This window comes from Pithys albifrons, chromosome Z (genome assembly GCF_047495875.1).
Source record: "Pithys albifrons albifrons isolate INPA30051 chromosome Z, PitAlb_v1, whole genome shotgun sequence".
In the NCBI taxonomy this organism is placed as follows: Eukaryota; Metazoa; Chordata; class Aves; order Passeriformes; family Thamnophilidae; genus Pithys; species Pithys albifrons.
In genome coordinates this window covers 27,695,691-27,711,224 of record NC_092497.1, presented here as the reverse complement: position 1 = coordinate 27,711,224, position 15,534 = coordinate 27,695,691, and the positions used below count along the sequence as shown (strand labels likewise).

The window sequence follows — 15,534 nt, the reverse complement described above, 5'->3', positions numbered from 1 at the left end:
CCCATCACCCTGGAAATGTCGCAGCCGGGCAGCTCACACACACGCACCGCCCAAGAGAGCATCCCCGCATCCCGCCGGAGCATCCCCGTATGCCGCCGGAGCATCCCCACATCCTGCCCGGCCGGTCCGGTCCGCCGCCGGGCGGGGCGCTGGGCACTGGGGAGGCGGTGCCGCCGCGCCCCTGCTCCCCCCGGGCGGCTGGGCTGCGCTGGCCTGGGCTGGGCTGGCCTGGGTTGGGCTGGCCTGGGTTGGGCTGACCTGGGTTGGGCTCGGCTGGGCTCGGCTCGGCTCGGCTCGGCTGGGCTCGGCTCGGCTGGGCTCGGCTGGGCTCGGCTCGGCTGGGCTCGGCTCGGCTCGGCTCGGCTCGGCTCGGCTCGGCTCGGCCCTGCCTTGCGTCGGCGGCCGCAGGTGCTTAAATAGCGGCGTCGGCGGCACCGCCGCGTCTCTCTCGCCGCGGGCAGGTGAGCGGGGTCGGGCGTCGGGGCATTTCGCTGGATGACTTTCCTCACAGCCCCCGGCGCGGCCGGCGGGCCTCTTGGATGTTCCGCCACGGCGGGGCGGGGGGGTCGGGGCAGCGCCCGCGATGCTGGGGCTGCCTCGGAGCGCGGCGAGAGGGAACGCGGGCGCTGCTGGGGCGGCTCGTTCTCCGGCCGCCCCCGGCGAGGGGCCGCGGCGGGCGGACGGGCGGGGTAGTGCCGTGTGTGCCAGTCGCCGCCATTCCCGTATTTTCCCTCTCCTCCAAGATGCGAGCTGGGCTGCCCCCCGTGTGTGAATTATCGGGGGCGTGTCCTGTCTTCTCCCCGGAGAGCCCAGCGCTCCCAACAGTGCTTCCCCAGTGACCTTTACGTCATCTCTGTGAGAGGATGGATTGTCTCTGAAGGGGCCTCTACAGTTACTCTTCTGACATACTTTCGTAGCTGATGGTGGCATACGACTGGGATGGCACAGGTGAAGCAGCTCAGGCGCTGCTCCCTCATGGTGGACAGGCTGCCCTGCCCCACTCTTCGCTCCAGAATGATGCACGGGATCTTTCGGGACCTGTTGAAGGTCTTGGAGTGTCTTAGAACACCAAGTGACTTACAATAGAGCATGCCTAATGGGTTGATGCATGAGGAGGGGCGTGCCATGGAATGCTGCCTTTTCTAGATGAGTAGAGCTTAATTGCTTGTCCATTGTCTGTGGCTTAGTGCCCCAAGCCAGCCTCAAGAAACTAGGACAGGATAGCTTCTGGTAGCTATTGGGGCCCTACATCTCACTGATAGTTACCATGGTCTGTCCCATGGGTCAAAAATTTGTAAGTCTCTTTGTCTTGCGTCTTTTGCTGCTTTGAGTTACATCAGTCCTATGGGACAGACCTTCCCTGAAACTGATCTGGTTTGTATTACCTATTGAAAAATGTCAGCTCTGGCCTTAACTGTGTCTGTCTGCCTTCTCCCCAGTCTCCCTGCAGGTACTCCAGAAAAGAGGAGATGTTTTGCCACAGCTCTTGTATGCTGCTAGTGTGCAAAGTAAAAATCATCCCACCTACAAGCATAGAACCCTTCAGAGCTCACTTTTGAATCTAGGTGCAGTCCTATTTGCCTGCATGGTATCCAACCCATGGGTTACCAAGCTTTGTTTTGCAAGCTCCTCACTGTGTTCAGAGAGACTTTCAGGATCCTCACATCCCACTGTGGCATCAGTATATGAATTGAGTGAGGAACATTTGTGGATCAGCTTTTATGGTAGCTGCTTTTCTCTTGAAGCTCATAGGGAGAGGAGGTGGCAGCTTTGCAGAATGCAGTTTTGCAAGCACAGGTCAGAATCTCTGACAGTGCTGGTTTGTGGTGGGAAGGATTCCTGGGGCACATGTGTCTGGAGACTGGCAGGATCCCACTTCCTGGAATTTTCTACTGCAACTGCTTTCTAGCACTCCTCTAGGCACTGACTTGTGCTCCACCTGCAGTGATCATAAATAACAGCACAGCATTACCCTTCCTATACTGTGAGCTGAAATAATGATTTTGTCAACCCTTGTAGGCAGAGTTTCTGTGGCATCCACTCCCTCCTTTGGAATCTGTACACAGTGTCTATATCTTGGAATCTCCCTCCTAGGTTATCCAGGTTGTATGTTCTGTGAGGTAAGAGCATAGTCAAGCACTAATTAGAGACTGCACACATAAGAAATCAAATTGGATGTATTTGGCATCTCAGAACTTGCTAGTGCATGTAGTCTTAATATTGGTTGAAAGTAGAAAACTGAAAGTACATCCTGTATATACCCGTAGATCTTCAATTAAGTGATTAAAAACACCATGTGGGGGGAAGAGTGTGAGGATGGAGGGTAGTTTAACCAGTTGTACTCTTTGATGGGTGGCTCTGCTGAATGTCTAGTTAAGAGTCCAGTCCAGGGAGAAGGTGTGTGTGTGTGTGTGTGAAAAACAGAAAATGGTGTGGGAATGGAGGCAGATGTGAACAAAGAAGGAAATAGAAATAGGGAGCGAGAAGAAGTAGTAGCCATTCAGGTTTTAACATGGGAGTTAAACTGAGTAAAGTTGAGAAGATTTTTCCCTACAGGTAGCTTGACCTCAAAGGAATCATGATTTTATTTGAAAAGGACTGGCTTGAGAATTCTAATGGGATTTCCATTGAGGACTACAACTGACTATAGTCAGCTGTAAACTATAATTTTTGAAATAACAACATAGACTAAACTTGATCTTTCTGCATGACAGTATTTGCACTTTTGCAAGCAAAAAGAGAGGAAACAGGGCATACTCTGAGAAGCACAAAACAGAGGGTCATCAGTGTTTTAATTCTTGCAATGCATTTTTATTTTTCCTTTTCATTCTCTGTTCCTGAATTCATAATGTCTGCATAAGACTATTAAATTTCATATGAGTAAGAGGAGAGTGAGTAAGTTCATAGCTGTGTTTGCAGTGTAAATCTTGGACAATATGAACTCTGAGGGCTCAAGTACTGTAGTAGAAGTATTTTAAAATTCTTGTAGTTGTCCATCCTGTGAAAGTTGTAATACAAGTGTTACACACAAAAATGGCAAGAAATTGTGATGTCATTTCCTGTTCCATATGCCTGGCATGGGTCTGACTTACAAAAAGGTAAAGCATTATACAATTTAAGTTAAGCTTATAACCAGACTTCTTTTACAAGCTGTGTTTCCAATTCCCTTTTACCTTCCTGTTAACTGCCTCCATATTACTGGATTTTGTTCTAGAAGTTTCTGATCTGTTATTTCCATGTCTGTTTTCAGACTTGAGGTTAATATGAAGGGCAAATTCACCTACGTCAGTATGCCTGTGGAGATACTCAATCTAGTGGAAGTATTTCAATCACATAGTCAATATAAGTCTTGCTTTTTTTGTTAAAATACTTTTTCTTCAAATACAAGAATTAAAGCTTAATTTTGCATGCAGTTTTCTGTTAAAATTTCATGGTAATGTAAATGAAAATTAGTTGCTCTGGGATTTTGCAGCAAAAAATCTGTGGCTTTCATCTCAAAAGCCACAACAGACTGTTCTGAATATTCCTTCTTTTGTGGCCTGAAAGCATTGAGAAAGTATGCACATAATTAATTTCTAATGTGTGTTTTAACTTAATCTCATAACAACAAGATTGGTGACAGAGAAGGAGGCACTGTGTTGGAGTAGTGAGAACAAATCTCTAGATTTTTCTTTTTAAGGGCTATACACTTGAATTTACTTTTTATCCCCCTTTCACATTATTTTCTTTTGTCCTAATTTACTTGTGCTTATGTCCATGTTTTCATCCCTAGAGGGAACTGCAAAGAAAGGATTCAGAGTTCTCTCTAAATAATTTCTTTTTTCTTCCCCCTTCCTGCTTTCCCCTTTCCTTTTTCTTTCCCTCTCCCAGCCACCTCAGATAATTTATGATAATGGGGGAAATTTCTAGAGAGGAAGGAGCATATGCAGCTATCGGACAAAATTTTATTAACTTGGGAAAGACCACTGTAATCAAGGAAGGAGTGACCAACCCAATCCACTTTCTCTGCTCAGGAGAGCCTTCCCACTGACCCTAGATCATGCAGTATTGAAAGTGTGCTGAGCTAAAGTTCTTCTGTTTGAAATAAATCAGAATGTCTGTAATTTCTGTTTTGTGACATGTTGTCCTATCTTAAGTGCTCTTTGTAACCATTTTTTCCCCCAGTGTGAATCTGACTCTTCCACCAAGGGAACTGTAATTAGCAGTTTTTCAAATCAATCTTAGAAGAGGACTGTACTGAATTCAAAATACTGAAGAAACACTTAGCAATCATAGTTTACAAACTAAACAGTAATGGAACGCATGAAGGAGAGGTTCCTCAGTTTTGCTATTTGAGATAGCTGGATAGGAGATTGTTGCTTTCTGCAGTGGCCTTTTTGCTGTTTCTTTGCCTGTCAAGTCTTGTGCTTACTGTGCCTTTTACCTGCATGACATGCTCTTCCTTCTCCCGTGCTGTTGATGGGCCTGGCTTGATGTTCAGCAGTAAAACGTGTCATAACTTCCTTATTCATGTATCTGCTCAGCCAATTCTGCATTTGGGTTCTGCTCTTCCAAGTGGTTAAATAGTGACTCAATAGCTTGCCTTATGTTGCAGATAAATAATTATGTATTTGAATGACTAGTGGGTTTTATGGTTGTGTTTTGTTTGTATCCCACGGGGGTACTGTAGTTACTGGGGAGTGTCACAAAGCTTGTGGCTGACACATGTTCAACAGTTTACTTCCAGAAATCACATAATACTTTGTTTTTCTTTTGGAATAACTGTTGCTGAGCATATGTAAGTAGGATCCAAACTAATATGACTTTTTACCTTCCAGTCATCTGAATTAGTAGCAAGGCAGTGGAAGCTGGTAGAGAAAAGGCTCAAGGTTAAATGAAAAACAGCACTGACCTATCTCATTCCCTACTTCCACCAGTGACAAACTCACCAGTTCCTAGCTATCCTTCCTCATATATCCAAGTCATAGGTGAAATTGTCATGGGAGACTGATGGTGAGGGGAAGAGGATAGTGTTAAAACAGTGCAGCAGGAGCACCCTTAGGTACTTCCTACACTTGATATGAAATGCTTTTTTTCATGGTCTACCCATGAGACTTGTTCTTTTCCATAGTCTGAACTTCCCCTGTGTTTGACTTTTGGTGGATGGTAGCCAAGATCTCTGTGGTTGGTAGTCACAATGGAGTAGAGTACAGGTATGTTCATCTGAGCCCTGTAGGCCAGAGCGTTCATCTGAGCTCTGTAGGCCAGCACAAACTTCCTTGTCAGTAATGGCAGAATTTTTACTTTTTTTCCTAGAGTTCACTGAATGGAACTCTTTTCTAACTTTCAGTCAGACTTTCCCTAAACCAGTTTATTCACATCCAGCAGATTTGTTATCCATACTACTACTATTTGGGCTCAACAGTATTTCCTGTTTTCTTCTGTTTTGCTTCAGAATCTAGACTCTTGTGGGCTCAGAAGCCTTCTGGGAGCCACCTTTGTTAATTTCTTTTAAAATATTGTTGGAGCACAAAGGATTCAGAAGTAGGAGAAGATGGAAAGAAGTGTAGGAGCACTGTGCTTACTGACTCTAGCTGTGGAATCAGTGAGACTTGAACTACATAGTATTTAGACAGTTTTGTGTTTTCGTTGTTCAGAACAAAACTAAAAATCTCTGTTTGCTTTTGCAGCTGTATAGGACAAGGATGCTGATTTAAGGAGAGAAACAGAAACGACTTTATTGCCTGTTGAAGGAGAAGCAAGGCTTACATGTTTTGAAAAGGTATGTATTAGAAGGTTTACTTGGTTAAAACATCCAATAGTCATTGCTCATTTGCCTTAGGTTACTGTTTCTCAAAAGCTATCCTTCCCAACTCTTCACTACAGAAATTTTCTGTAGCTTTCTGTTTTCGAGGGAAAAGTTAACCTGTCCTTGTTCCAAATGTTCAGCCTTTGAAAATAATATCCCCTTAATCTTCTCTAAAGAAACAATTAATTTAACTGTGCAACAGCAATTATAGTTAGTTTAAGAATAACTGTAAAATGAGTTTGGTCTTTTCAGTGGCATTTAACGTCAGCAAAAGTGATTAGGCCCTGTAATCTATAGTGGAGGTACTACAAAAGAGAAAATGCAAGAGAGTGTACAATAAAGGCTAAGTAGCAGATTTGGAAGTAGAAAATATGTTGGAGCTAGTCTCACTGTGTTTTTTTTTCTTTTGATTTGTGTATTTCATGTTCACAGATCTACTGTAGTTTGCTGCCATTTAATGCTAACAACTTACCTGCTTGACTGGATTCAGTTGTCATGTATCCAGTGGCTGTTCCTGCACCAGGAGGTGAAGGAAATAATGGACAACATGGGAAACTTATTTTTTTTCTTTTTGTTTTTGGAGCTGTGTTGCTCTGCGCTGGATTCCTGCTTTCAGTCTTTATTCTCCAGTCGTGCCCATCCGGAACCTTCAGTGACTGCAATGAGGTCCTTAAGGCTGCTGGGCCAGTGTTGGCTGTAACTGGACTGGTTTGTGTTCTACTGGCACGATCAAGGGCCAGGATGTATATAAGACAAAGACAATTGCAAAATGAGCAGGTGTACAGCCTTGTTTTTTGTCATGGGAACTGTCAGTTTGCCCAGTTTCTCATATTTGGATTCCTGTTTTTAACTAGTGGGATGCTAATTAGCATTCTGGGCATTTGGGTTCCTGGCTGCAGCCCTGGTTGGCACACCATACAGCTCAACCGCACTGGCAGTTCTGATGTGGACCTCCAGGGCTGTGGATTCCTGTCACTTCAAATCATGGGACCTTTGATTGTACTCACTGGCTTGTGTTTCTTCGTAATAGCTCATGTTAAAAAGAAACAAAACTTAAATCTCAACCAAGAATCTTCTGAAAGTGAAGAACATCCTCAGAGCTCTGAATCTTTTCAGGTTACAGTAGGTGGGTGAATAATGCTGGAACTTTACATTTGAGAGTTAGTAGGGTTTTTTTCCCCACTAATGATTTACCTCTGAATATTACTTGTTTGAGCTCTAGGATGTCAGTTCTGACATGTCCAGCCAGCCAAAACAGAAAAATGTTTCTTTGTCTCATATGTTTTCTGTATGGTCAGTTCAATTATTGTTCCTACAAAGGCAAAACCTCTCCTTTGGCATAAAAAGAAAGAACTAACTGTCTGTGTAAAGGAAGCAACATAATGTGACAAATTAGTCTAATCCCAGTTCCTTTCTCAAAGTGTGTAGTTGATGCTGCAAATCACTTCTGTGACTACATTTAAGATTTCTTTTAGCCTTGAGCCTCTGACCTCTTAAACAGAAGAATCTGATTTGTAAACTGTATTTTAATTTTTTTAATTGTGGGCACATCTTCTATCAGTCACAGATATAATTGCAAAACGCCTTTGTTAATTTCACAGTATTTGAGCACATGTGGTATATTAGCAGAGAATAATACCCTGCATATAGCACTGGTTTTAAAGCCTAATGAATACCTTTCACGCATAGGTTGTTCTGATAACTCTGATTGCTCTGATTATTCCCATAAACGCATTGATTAATGAGTTAATCATAATACTGTTTGAGTGTCATCAGACTGATGGGACTTGGGACAGATATCCATAATGAAATTCAAGTCAGTGTATAGAATTGTAGTCTGATGACCATCAGGAAACAGGAGGCTTTGAAGTCAGTTTTCCAGCCACCAGGATAAACCATTAAGAATGAATTCAGATTGTCTTTCAAGGCAAGAAAGTGAAATCAGTGGTTTCCCTTTATACTTCAGTCAGGGAAACTAAACTGAAAGGCTGAAGGTTGAATTCTGGTTGACGTAGTCTTGTAACAGTGGAGATTCAGCTAGAAAGCACTCCCTATCTCACAAGTCAAGAATTTTGAGGTCCTCTGGACTGTCCAGAACAAAAAATGCAAAGGAAGAAAAGGTGCTAGGCAGCTCTGAATATTTATGTAAATTTTGCCACCTCACTGACTGATACAAACTTTCTGTTTTTAAAAAAGTTTTAGACTCCTCAATTACAAAGTTGCAATTAGCAGATTATGTGGCACAGTGTACTTAATAGTGAACTATGTATCAATAGTCCCGGTCATGGTTAGTGTGCCTTCAGCTACAAGAAATATAGTAGAGAAACTGTCAAGGCACAAAGTCATTCACCAGAACCGTTAATGCATTCAGTATTTCCATTATAGCACTACAGTAGATGTGGAGAAACTTAGACTGGCCTATTTTAGATCTGTGAGGAAAACTAAATACTTGTCTACCCATAAAATGAGCCAACAGTAACTGTACTTTGCACTTCCAGTTTCTGAAGACAGTCAACAGTGTTTGTGTCTCTTAGCTAGATGGAGCAGGTCCCCTTGCCAGCTGTGTTTTCTAAATTAAATCCTTCATCTGTGAATATGCTGCATCTTTATTTTGGGATGGTTTTGGTTTTGAATGTACCTCTGACCTACTCTAACAGTCTAAAATATCATAATTCTGTATGTAGGATCACTGCACTCTGTCTTAAAAGATAGGCAAGGATACTGTTCGAAGAACCAGTGATGCTCAGTTTTTCAGAGGTAGTAATTTATGGGTTTTTTCCATAGGTGATGCTGTAATGGTATTTCCACCCCCACCACCTCCTTATTTTGCTGACCCTATGTCACCAGCTGTGACACATTGTCTTATGTCGAGTGTTTTGCCTACAAGTGAAAATCCTCCACCATACCACTCTATCTTCACTGATGGGTAAGACTCTGTTCTTCTCTGTCTTTGGAAATCTGAGCTGTTTTGCAAGATAGCCAAGACCATGTTCTTATATAATCATTGTGAATCAACTACTAGACATGACAAAGTTTTCTAGTGCATAACTGAACTTCAGCTACTTTACTTGAATTGGCATTAAAATATTGTAGTATACAACAGGAATTCCAAACTGCAGAGTGCCCTTTATGAGGATTAAATTCTTGACAGTTTATTATGACTGGAAAGACTTTCTGAAGTGACAACAAAATCTTAGATCAGTGGCCCTTAGAACAGATTTCTTCCACAGATTGTCCAAGAGAAGGTGCCCCGGACAGCAGTGCTGCAATGACATGATATCCACATTTCCAGATTTTAGAAGCCTCTTTAGAACCAGTGCAGCAAGCCTTTCATGACACCTACCCACAGTCCCTGGAATGTCAATTCATCTGCCAGTGTGTTCAGTTCTCCTGTGTCCTTTATCTTACTGCCTTGAGGAAGTGAGACCTGCTGTGCTGTCTGCCTTGTTCCTGCTGTAGCAGTGTGTTGAGATCAAAGGATACCTTGATATTGCTCCAGAGAGCTGATAAAGGAGGTTGCAAATCCTACTTGATCTCAAGATGATGTGCCTTACCCGTGCAGAAATTCTTTACGTATGTTTTGTATAGCTGATTTGCTAGATATTGCCACCACCAAGCTCAGAGAGCAGGAGCTACTGCCTTACCTGCTGGAGTGAGTCTAGAGAAAGCCACCAAGTTCATTGCAGAGTTCTGGAGTACCTCTCTTTTGAGGAAAGGCTGAGAGAACTGGAAAAGAGAAAGCTTGAGGTAACTAAATTGCAGCTTTCCAGTACCTGAAGCAAGCCTACAAAAAAGATGGAGAGGGATTTTTTATAAGAGTATGTAGTGACAGAACAAGGGGGCATAGTTTCAAAATGGAGAGTAGGTTTACATTAGATATTAGGAAGAAATGCTTTACTATGAGGATGCCAAGGTGATGGAACAGGTTACCCAGAAAAGTTATGGATGTCCCATGCCTGGAAGTGTTTGAAACCAGACTGGATGATGCTCTTAGCAACCCAGTCTAGTGAAAGATGTCCCTGTCCATGGCACTGAGGACTGGGACTAGATGACCTTTGAGGTCCCTTCCAAACCAGGCCATTCCATGATTCTATGGTTCAGTTTTGGGCCCCTCATGACAAGAAAAATACTGAGATGCTAAAGCATGACAAGAGAAGGGCAGCATGGTGAAGAGTCTGAGGCATAACAGTGAGGAGTGATTGAAGGAGTTGGGGTTTTTCAGTTTTCAGAGAAAAGGAGGCTCAGGGGAGACCTTATTGTTCTCTTCAGCTACCTGAAAGGAGGTTTTGGCAAGGTGGAGGTTGGCCTCCTCTGCCAGGTAACAAGTGACTGGACAAGAGGAAGTGGCATCAGGTTGTGCCAGGGGAGGTTTATCTTAGCTATTTGGATTTTTTGTTTTTCACAGAAAGGTTTGTAAAGCAGTGGAACAAGCTGCTTGGCAAAGTGGTAGAGTCTCTGTCCCTGGAAATGTTGAAAAATCCTGTGGATATATTTTAATACTGAGGACATAGCTTAATGCTGGGTGGTGCTAGGTTGACAGTTGGACTTGATGCCCTTAAAGATCTTTTCCAACCTTAACAATTCTGTGATTCTAGTCATAGTAGCTGATAGTGCTGCTTTAAGAGCTTTTCACTATATACCAGAATTTTCCTCTCTCATGAGGCAGTTTGTTTCATGACTAGCTGTACCAGCTGTGTGCCTGATGTTAGTGGTACTTCCAAACTCTAGTGCAATCTTCCTTTTGAAGCAAGCAAGCACAAACCTTTTCCCTGCCTGAAGATCTAATTGCCATAGGAAAAGGATACTTGTGTTTGCAGTGGTGCTTATTTTTGTTACCACACTGTACAGACATGTCTGTGTTTTTTTAGCAATCATTTGAAGTATACCTGGTGATTATTAAGGTTCGGTTTCACTGTGTGATGGACTCAGTACTCCATTCCATGAACCTCAACAAGGTCCTTATACTATCTTCTGTTTTGTAGTGCCCTCTTCCAAACTCATTCTCCTGATCAGTGCTGAATACAGCAAATGCCTCCTTCTGTTGCTGTTAGCACAACCCAGATTTGTATTTCTGCCTTTTGTTAAAATCACTTTTCTTTTTTAACGTAGAATAAACCCTGTCAAAAACCTTACTCACTCTTCCTTGTCATTGGTACAACACTCTAGTACACAGAGGGACTGCTCCCCAAACAAAAAAAAATAAGCATATACATACCACCTAAGGAAGGGAGATACTCAGTGTTTGATTTCCGCAGACTGATGTTGTCCAGCTTGAGGTTGATGTGACTTGTGGTGAGGGTTGCCATGCCTGTTAAGGCCTAGCTATACACACAATTCACTGAGTCTGCTGGTTTTCCACTTCAAGAGAGTACTTTTTGTACTAAGCTGATGAGACTGTATTGATGATTCAGTGCCTGCCTGCCAATTCACAATGACAAGGGTAGATATAGGGATGAGCAGATGTCAGGACTGATTGAGCACAAGTGCTTTCCAGGGGCAGTCTCTTATGACCAGGCGGGAACTGTTGCATAAAGAAACATTTTTTGTTCAGTTTTTGCCTCTTGTCAGATTGCACATGAAATATACCAGCTCGTGGAGTTATACTAATGCAATCAAAAGACATCCAGAGCAAACAGGAGAGAAAGTAAGCTGCTGAAAAAGAAAATTTACATGACACAACTGTTCTTACTGGGCAGAGTGAAGGTTTCCACAGCTGGATGGGGCTTCATACCAGCTGCTGCTCCTCCTGGAATTCAGCACCACACTGAGCCTGTCTGTGCTACAACTCCAGCATGTACTGTAACTCCCTTCTCATATGTAAATTGCTGATGCATGTAGAAAGCAACTGGATGTGTGTGATCCTGGACCTCTGGTAGTCCTGAGAGAGTTAACTCAAGTCCAGGGGTACACATAAAAGCATTTCAGTTGAAATACATTTAGTAGACTAGGCTGGAGTGTATAAGTGGGAGAAAAATGGGAACATATTTGTTCTGCTGTAGCATTGCAAGAAGCTGAGAGAGTGACTCTTGTACCACTTGTCTGAAAAAGTGTAGTGCAGAATACTGAGGGCCACAAGTCCTTTCTACTGTGCAATTTCAGGCCCTGAGTTCAGGGCCTGAACCATGTGATTGGTAAAATGCCCAAGAACCATAGCATCATAGAATATCCTGAGTTGGAGGGGACGCGCAAGAATCATAAAATCTGCACAGGACAGCTTCAAGAATCACATCATGTGTCTGAGAGTGTTGTTGCTTCTTGAAATCTAGTAGGTTTGGTGCTCTGGCAACTTTCCTGGGGAGCCTGTTCCAGTGCCCAGCCACCCTCTGGGTGAAGAACCTTTTTCTGATATCCAACCTAAACCTCCCCTGACATAGCTTCATGCCATTCCCTCAGCTCTGTCACTGGTCATCTGAGAGTAGAGATCAGTGCTTGCCTCTCTGCTCCCCCTTGTGAGGAATCTGTAGACTGTGATGAGGTCTCCCTCAGCCTCCTCTTCTGTGGACTTAATAGACCAAGTGACCTCAGCTACTCCTCATATGGCCTCCCCTCTAGTGCCTTCACCACCTTCATTGCCCTTCTTCGGTTACTCTCCAATAGCTTAATATCTCTCCTATATTGTGGTGCTCAAAACTGCACACAATATTCAAGGTGCGGCCACTCCAGTGCAGAGCAGAGTGGGACAACCCCTCTCTGCACCAGCTGGTGATGCTGTGCCTGATGCCCCCCAGGGCATGGTTGGCCCTCCTGGCTGCCAGGGCACTGCTGACTCACATTCAACCTGCCACTGACCAGGACCTCAGGTCCTTTTCTGCAGTGTTGGTTGGAAAGGGATTATCAAAGGATATGAAAGAATGCAAACCTCACATCCTGCACTGAAAAAGGTCAAACAAAAGGTGATGGGAGAACAGCAAAAGCTCTAGTTCTTTAGACTTCTTGTGAGCTCTCCCTAGTGTTGCACAAAGCAACAGGTAGAGTTGACATACCAGGTAACCCATCTTTGCTTCATCATTTCTCCTACAAAGTCCCCTGCAGCTGGATCTGCTATCTCAACCCAGGATTGTTCAGTTTTGGTGCTCTGAACTTTGTGTGATCCCATCAGCATTGGTAATTGCCTGTCTGGACCTCTCTGTCTTGTGAACATATATACAAAAGGGACATTTTGTTGGGACAATGTCCAGTGGAGTGGATAAAAACCTTCAACCTTGGAAACACAAACCCAGAATCCCATAGCTTGTACTTTGGTGTTCCGTGGCTGGAGGTATTCTAGCTGTTGTTCTTCCATGTTCCCCAGTGTCCTCACAGAGACCCTCTGAGATGAGATCACCTCTGGGCTTTTCACTCAGTCCTGCTCTCTCATGGCTCAGCACTTGGCTGGGAGCCAAGACATCTTGAACAGTGCAGGTTGCTTCCCAAGCAGTTTCATGGAAGAGAAACAGTGGCCTTATTGCTCATAACATAGTGCCATGGTTGAAGATCCCAAATATGGCAGGGAATAACTATTTCTTATGAGGATGGCTACTTAGTAAAGGTGATTTGCCTCTTCAGTCCATTGCTTAGTGTTCTGTCAGCAAGTGCTGTGCTAGATGAGAAGCTTGTAGTAAGCTGAGTCATGGTCTGATTCTAGAATTGGTTTATTTCTGCAGTATGTTACATAGTGCCTCAGCATTTGCCTTGTAGTATTTCTCTGTTAAACTCACACCCTAACAAGACCAGTCACAGCATTGAAGATGAGATGACTATAGCTCTGTATTCCTGCCCCTCAGTCAATATTGGTGGCGGTACAGATGTATGCACAAAGGCAAGAGTAAATATCAGAAAGCCTACTTCATATTTTTTTAAACCATAAAAGCTGTGAATTGTAGAACTAGCTGCAACAGAGGCCCAGACACAACTATAAATGTCATGCTTCAGAGCACAGCACTCCTAGCAATGGTCATACATTCTCCTGTGGACAGGGATATAAATGTATGCACAAAGGCAAGAGTCAGCTCTGGGCATGAGTGAGGAGAGAGGGATTCTTTCCCTTTCTTTGGAAAGCAGCTGAAGCAGTCTGCTGAGGGCAAGATGAGCAAGGTACTGAAACAATGTGAGTTCCACCAATTTGGATCCAGTTATGATGGTTAGATGAGGACAGTGAATACTTGGCTCCCCTCCTTGAATGTTCCTGGGAACTTTGCAGTCTGGTCATGTCTTCTCCAGCTCTGAGCAGGAATGGTGACTCCTTATGTCTGTCATGGATTGCTGGAATGCCTTGTAAAAGTTTCTGATGGCCTTTCATGTGAGATCTCAAATGGCTAAGGATTCTGATCTTTGTGATGCAGTTCTAAGTCTAGTAACTGTCTTTCATAGTGGAAAGGAAGAGTGTGTATGTGATATACTACAAGAAGAAAGATACATTAGGAGCTAAGGATCAGAAGATTTATTAAGATTGTGAGGTTGCATAACCAGAAGCAGCTAATACCCATAAGCCAGGCTGTGACTGGTGATCTGAAAGGTTAGAAGGGAACTTGTTTTGCCCTTCCCCTCTCAAATAATAGAATTTTCATATGAGTCATAATGTAGCCCACAGTATGAAATCCTAATGCTTGTACAAGTTCTTTGCTTCAGGGATTTTTAGGAAGTGTGTGCATGCAAGTATGTTTATGTAAGTCAAGTGGAATTTCACTCACTGTAGATAAATGAATTATGCTAATATGCAGTTTTGTGTTTTATAGAGCACAGCTTGCAGATGATGAAAGAACTGTTGCTGTTAGAAACTATGAAACCATATGTACAATTTCTGGAAGCAGCTCACCTTCAGGTATTTTACCAATGCTATACTTCTCTGAATCACCTCCAAAATATGAAGAAAAAGCATCAATAACAAATGAGTATTCACCATCTTCTTCCTCATCTTTTTCATCTATTTCCTTCACCACGTCTGACATCAGCTCATAAAAGACTGTGAGTTGACTTGATTTTTAAATAAAATTGTACACAGAGATTTAAAAATTTTGAATATATTTACATTTTGTAATAAAAGCAATAATGTTGGCTCTGTCTAATTTTTAATCAGGAAGAATAAACAATGAATTTGGATTTCAAGGAATAATAGATAATGCAAGGCTTCTCCAAAAGTAGTCTGAAGGAAGAATGTAAAATGCTCATCCTGTTCTGTTACAGTTTCAGTTTCTATTTTTAGTTGTTCTTTTTAAAATGAAAGCGCTAAGTAGAGACCAACTTTTTGGATTATTTTAATTAAATCTCTTTGGAGCTTCAGAAAAAGAAATTATTAGGAAGTGTTTTTATTTCTATTTTTTGCATGACTTTTGTGGAAAATACTTGTTTGCAAAGTTATTGACTTTGTAAGTACTCTGAAGTCGTTCACAAATAAGGATGTTTAAGCTTAGTACCAAAGATGCTGTGAAGAACTGAAATGGTTACTTTTGGTCTTCCTGGTAACAAACACTCCATAGCTTTATTTAGACTGTCTCTGGTCCTTATGTAAGGATAATCCCTACGAAAATCACTTTTAGCTGCAGTTAAGAGCCTGAAGGCAACCCTGATGATAGTTAACAGGCTAACAGTTCAACTGTGGTAATGACTGTTTTCAAGAGGATTATACTACTGTTTTATATCATCATTCATCATTTATACAAGGAGTGCTTATTTTGTGAGAGTGAGCACCACAAAGCATTGTTTTTCTTCCAGGAGCAGCAAATGCAGGAGAGGCAGTTTTGTGGAAATGCTAGCAACAAATGTGTTTA

General features: G+C 42.8%; 1 protein-coding gene across 2 annotated transcripts; it reads left to right on the top strand.

The window, feature by feature from the left end:
* The first annotated feature begins 204 nt into the window (after nt 1–204).
* Nucleotides 205–15,047, top strand: TMEM171 (transmembrane protein 171). 2 transcript variants are annotated; one of them, XM_071581371.1, is made up of 5 exons: nt 205–461; nt 5,670–5,761; nt 6,221–6,914; nt 8,573–8,714; nt 14,503–15,047. In XM_071581371.1, the coding sequence occupies exons 3-5, from the start codon at nt 6,284–6,286 to the stop codon at nt 14,723–14,725; spliced, it is 996 nt and encodes a 331-aa protein (XP_071437472.1). In that variant the 5' UTR covers nt 205–461; nt 5,670–5,761; nt 6,221–6,283; the 3' UTR covers nt 14,726–15,047. The 2 variants fall into 2 exon arrangements, with proteins under 2 accessions (XP_071437472.1, XP_071437473.1); XM_071581372.1 differs by lacking the exon at nt 205–461 and adding an exon at nt 2,048–2,120.
* Nucleotides 15,048–15,534: the final 487 nt, after the last annotated feature.

Coding starts and splice junctions, on each gene's coding strand:
- TMEM171 (XM_071581371.1), top strand. CDS start 6,284: ATGTATCCAGTGGCTGTTCCTGCACCAGGAGGTGAAGGAAATAATGGA. Junction 6,915..8,572: donor ATCTTTTCAGGTTACAGTAG/GTGGGTGAATAA, acceptor TTTTTTCCATAG/GTGATGCTGTAATGGTATTT. Junction 8,715..14,502: donor CACTCTATCTTCACTGATGG/GTAAGACTCTGT, acceptor TGTGTTTTATAG/AGCACAGCTTGCAGATGATG.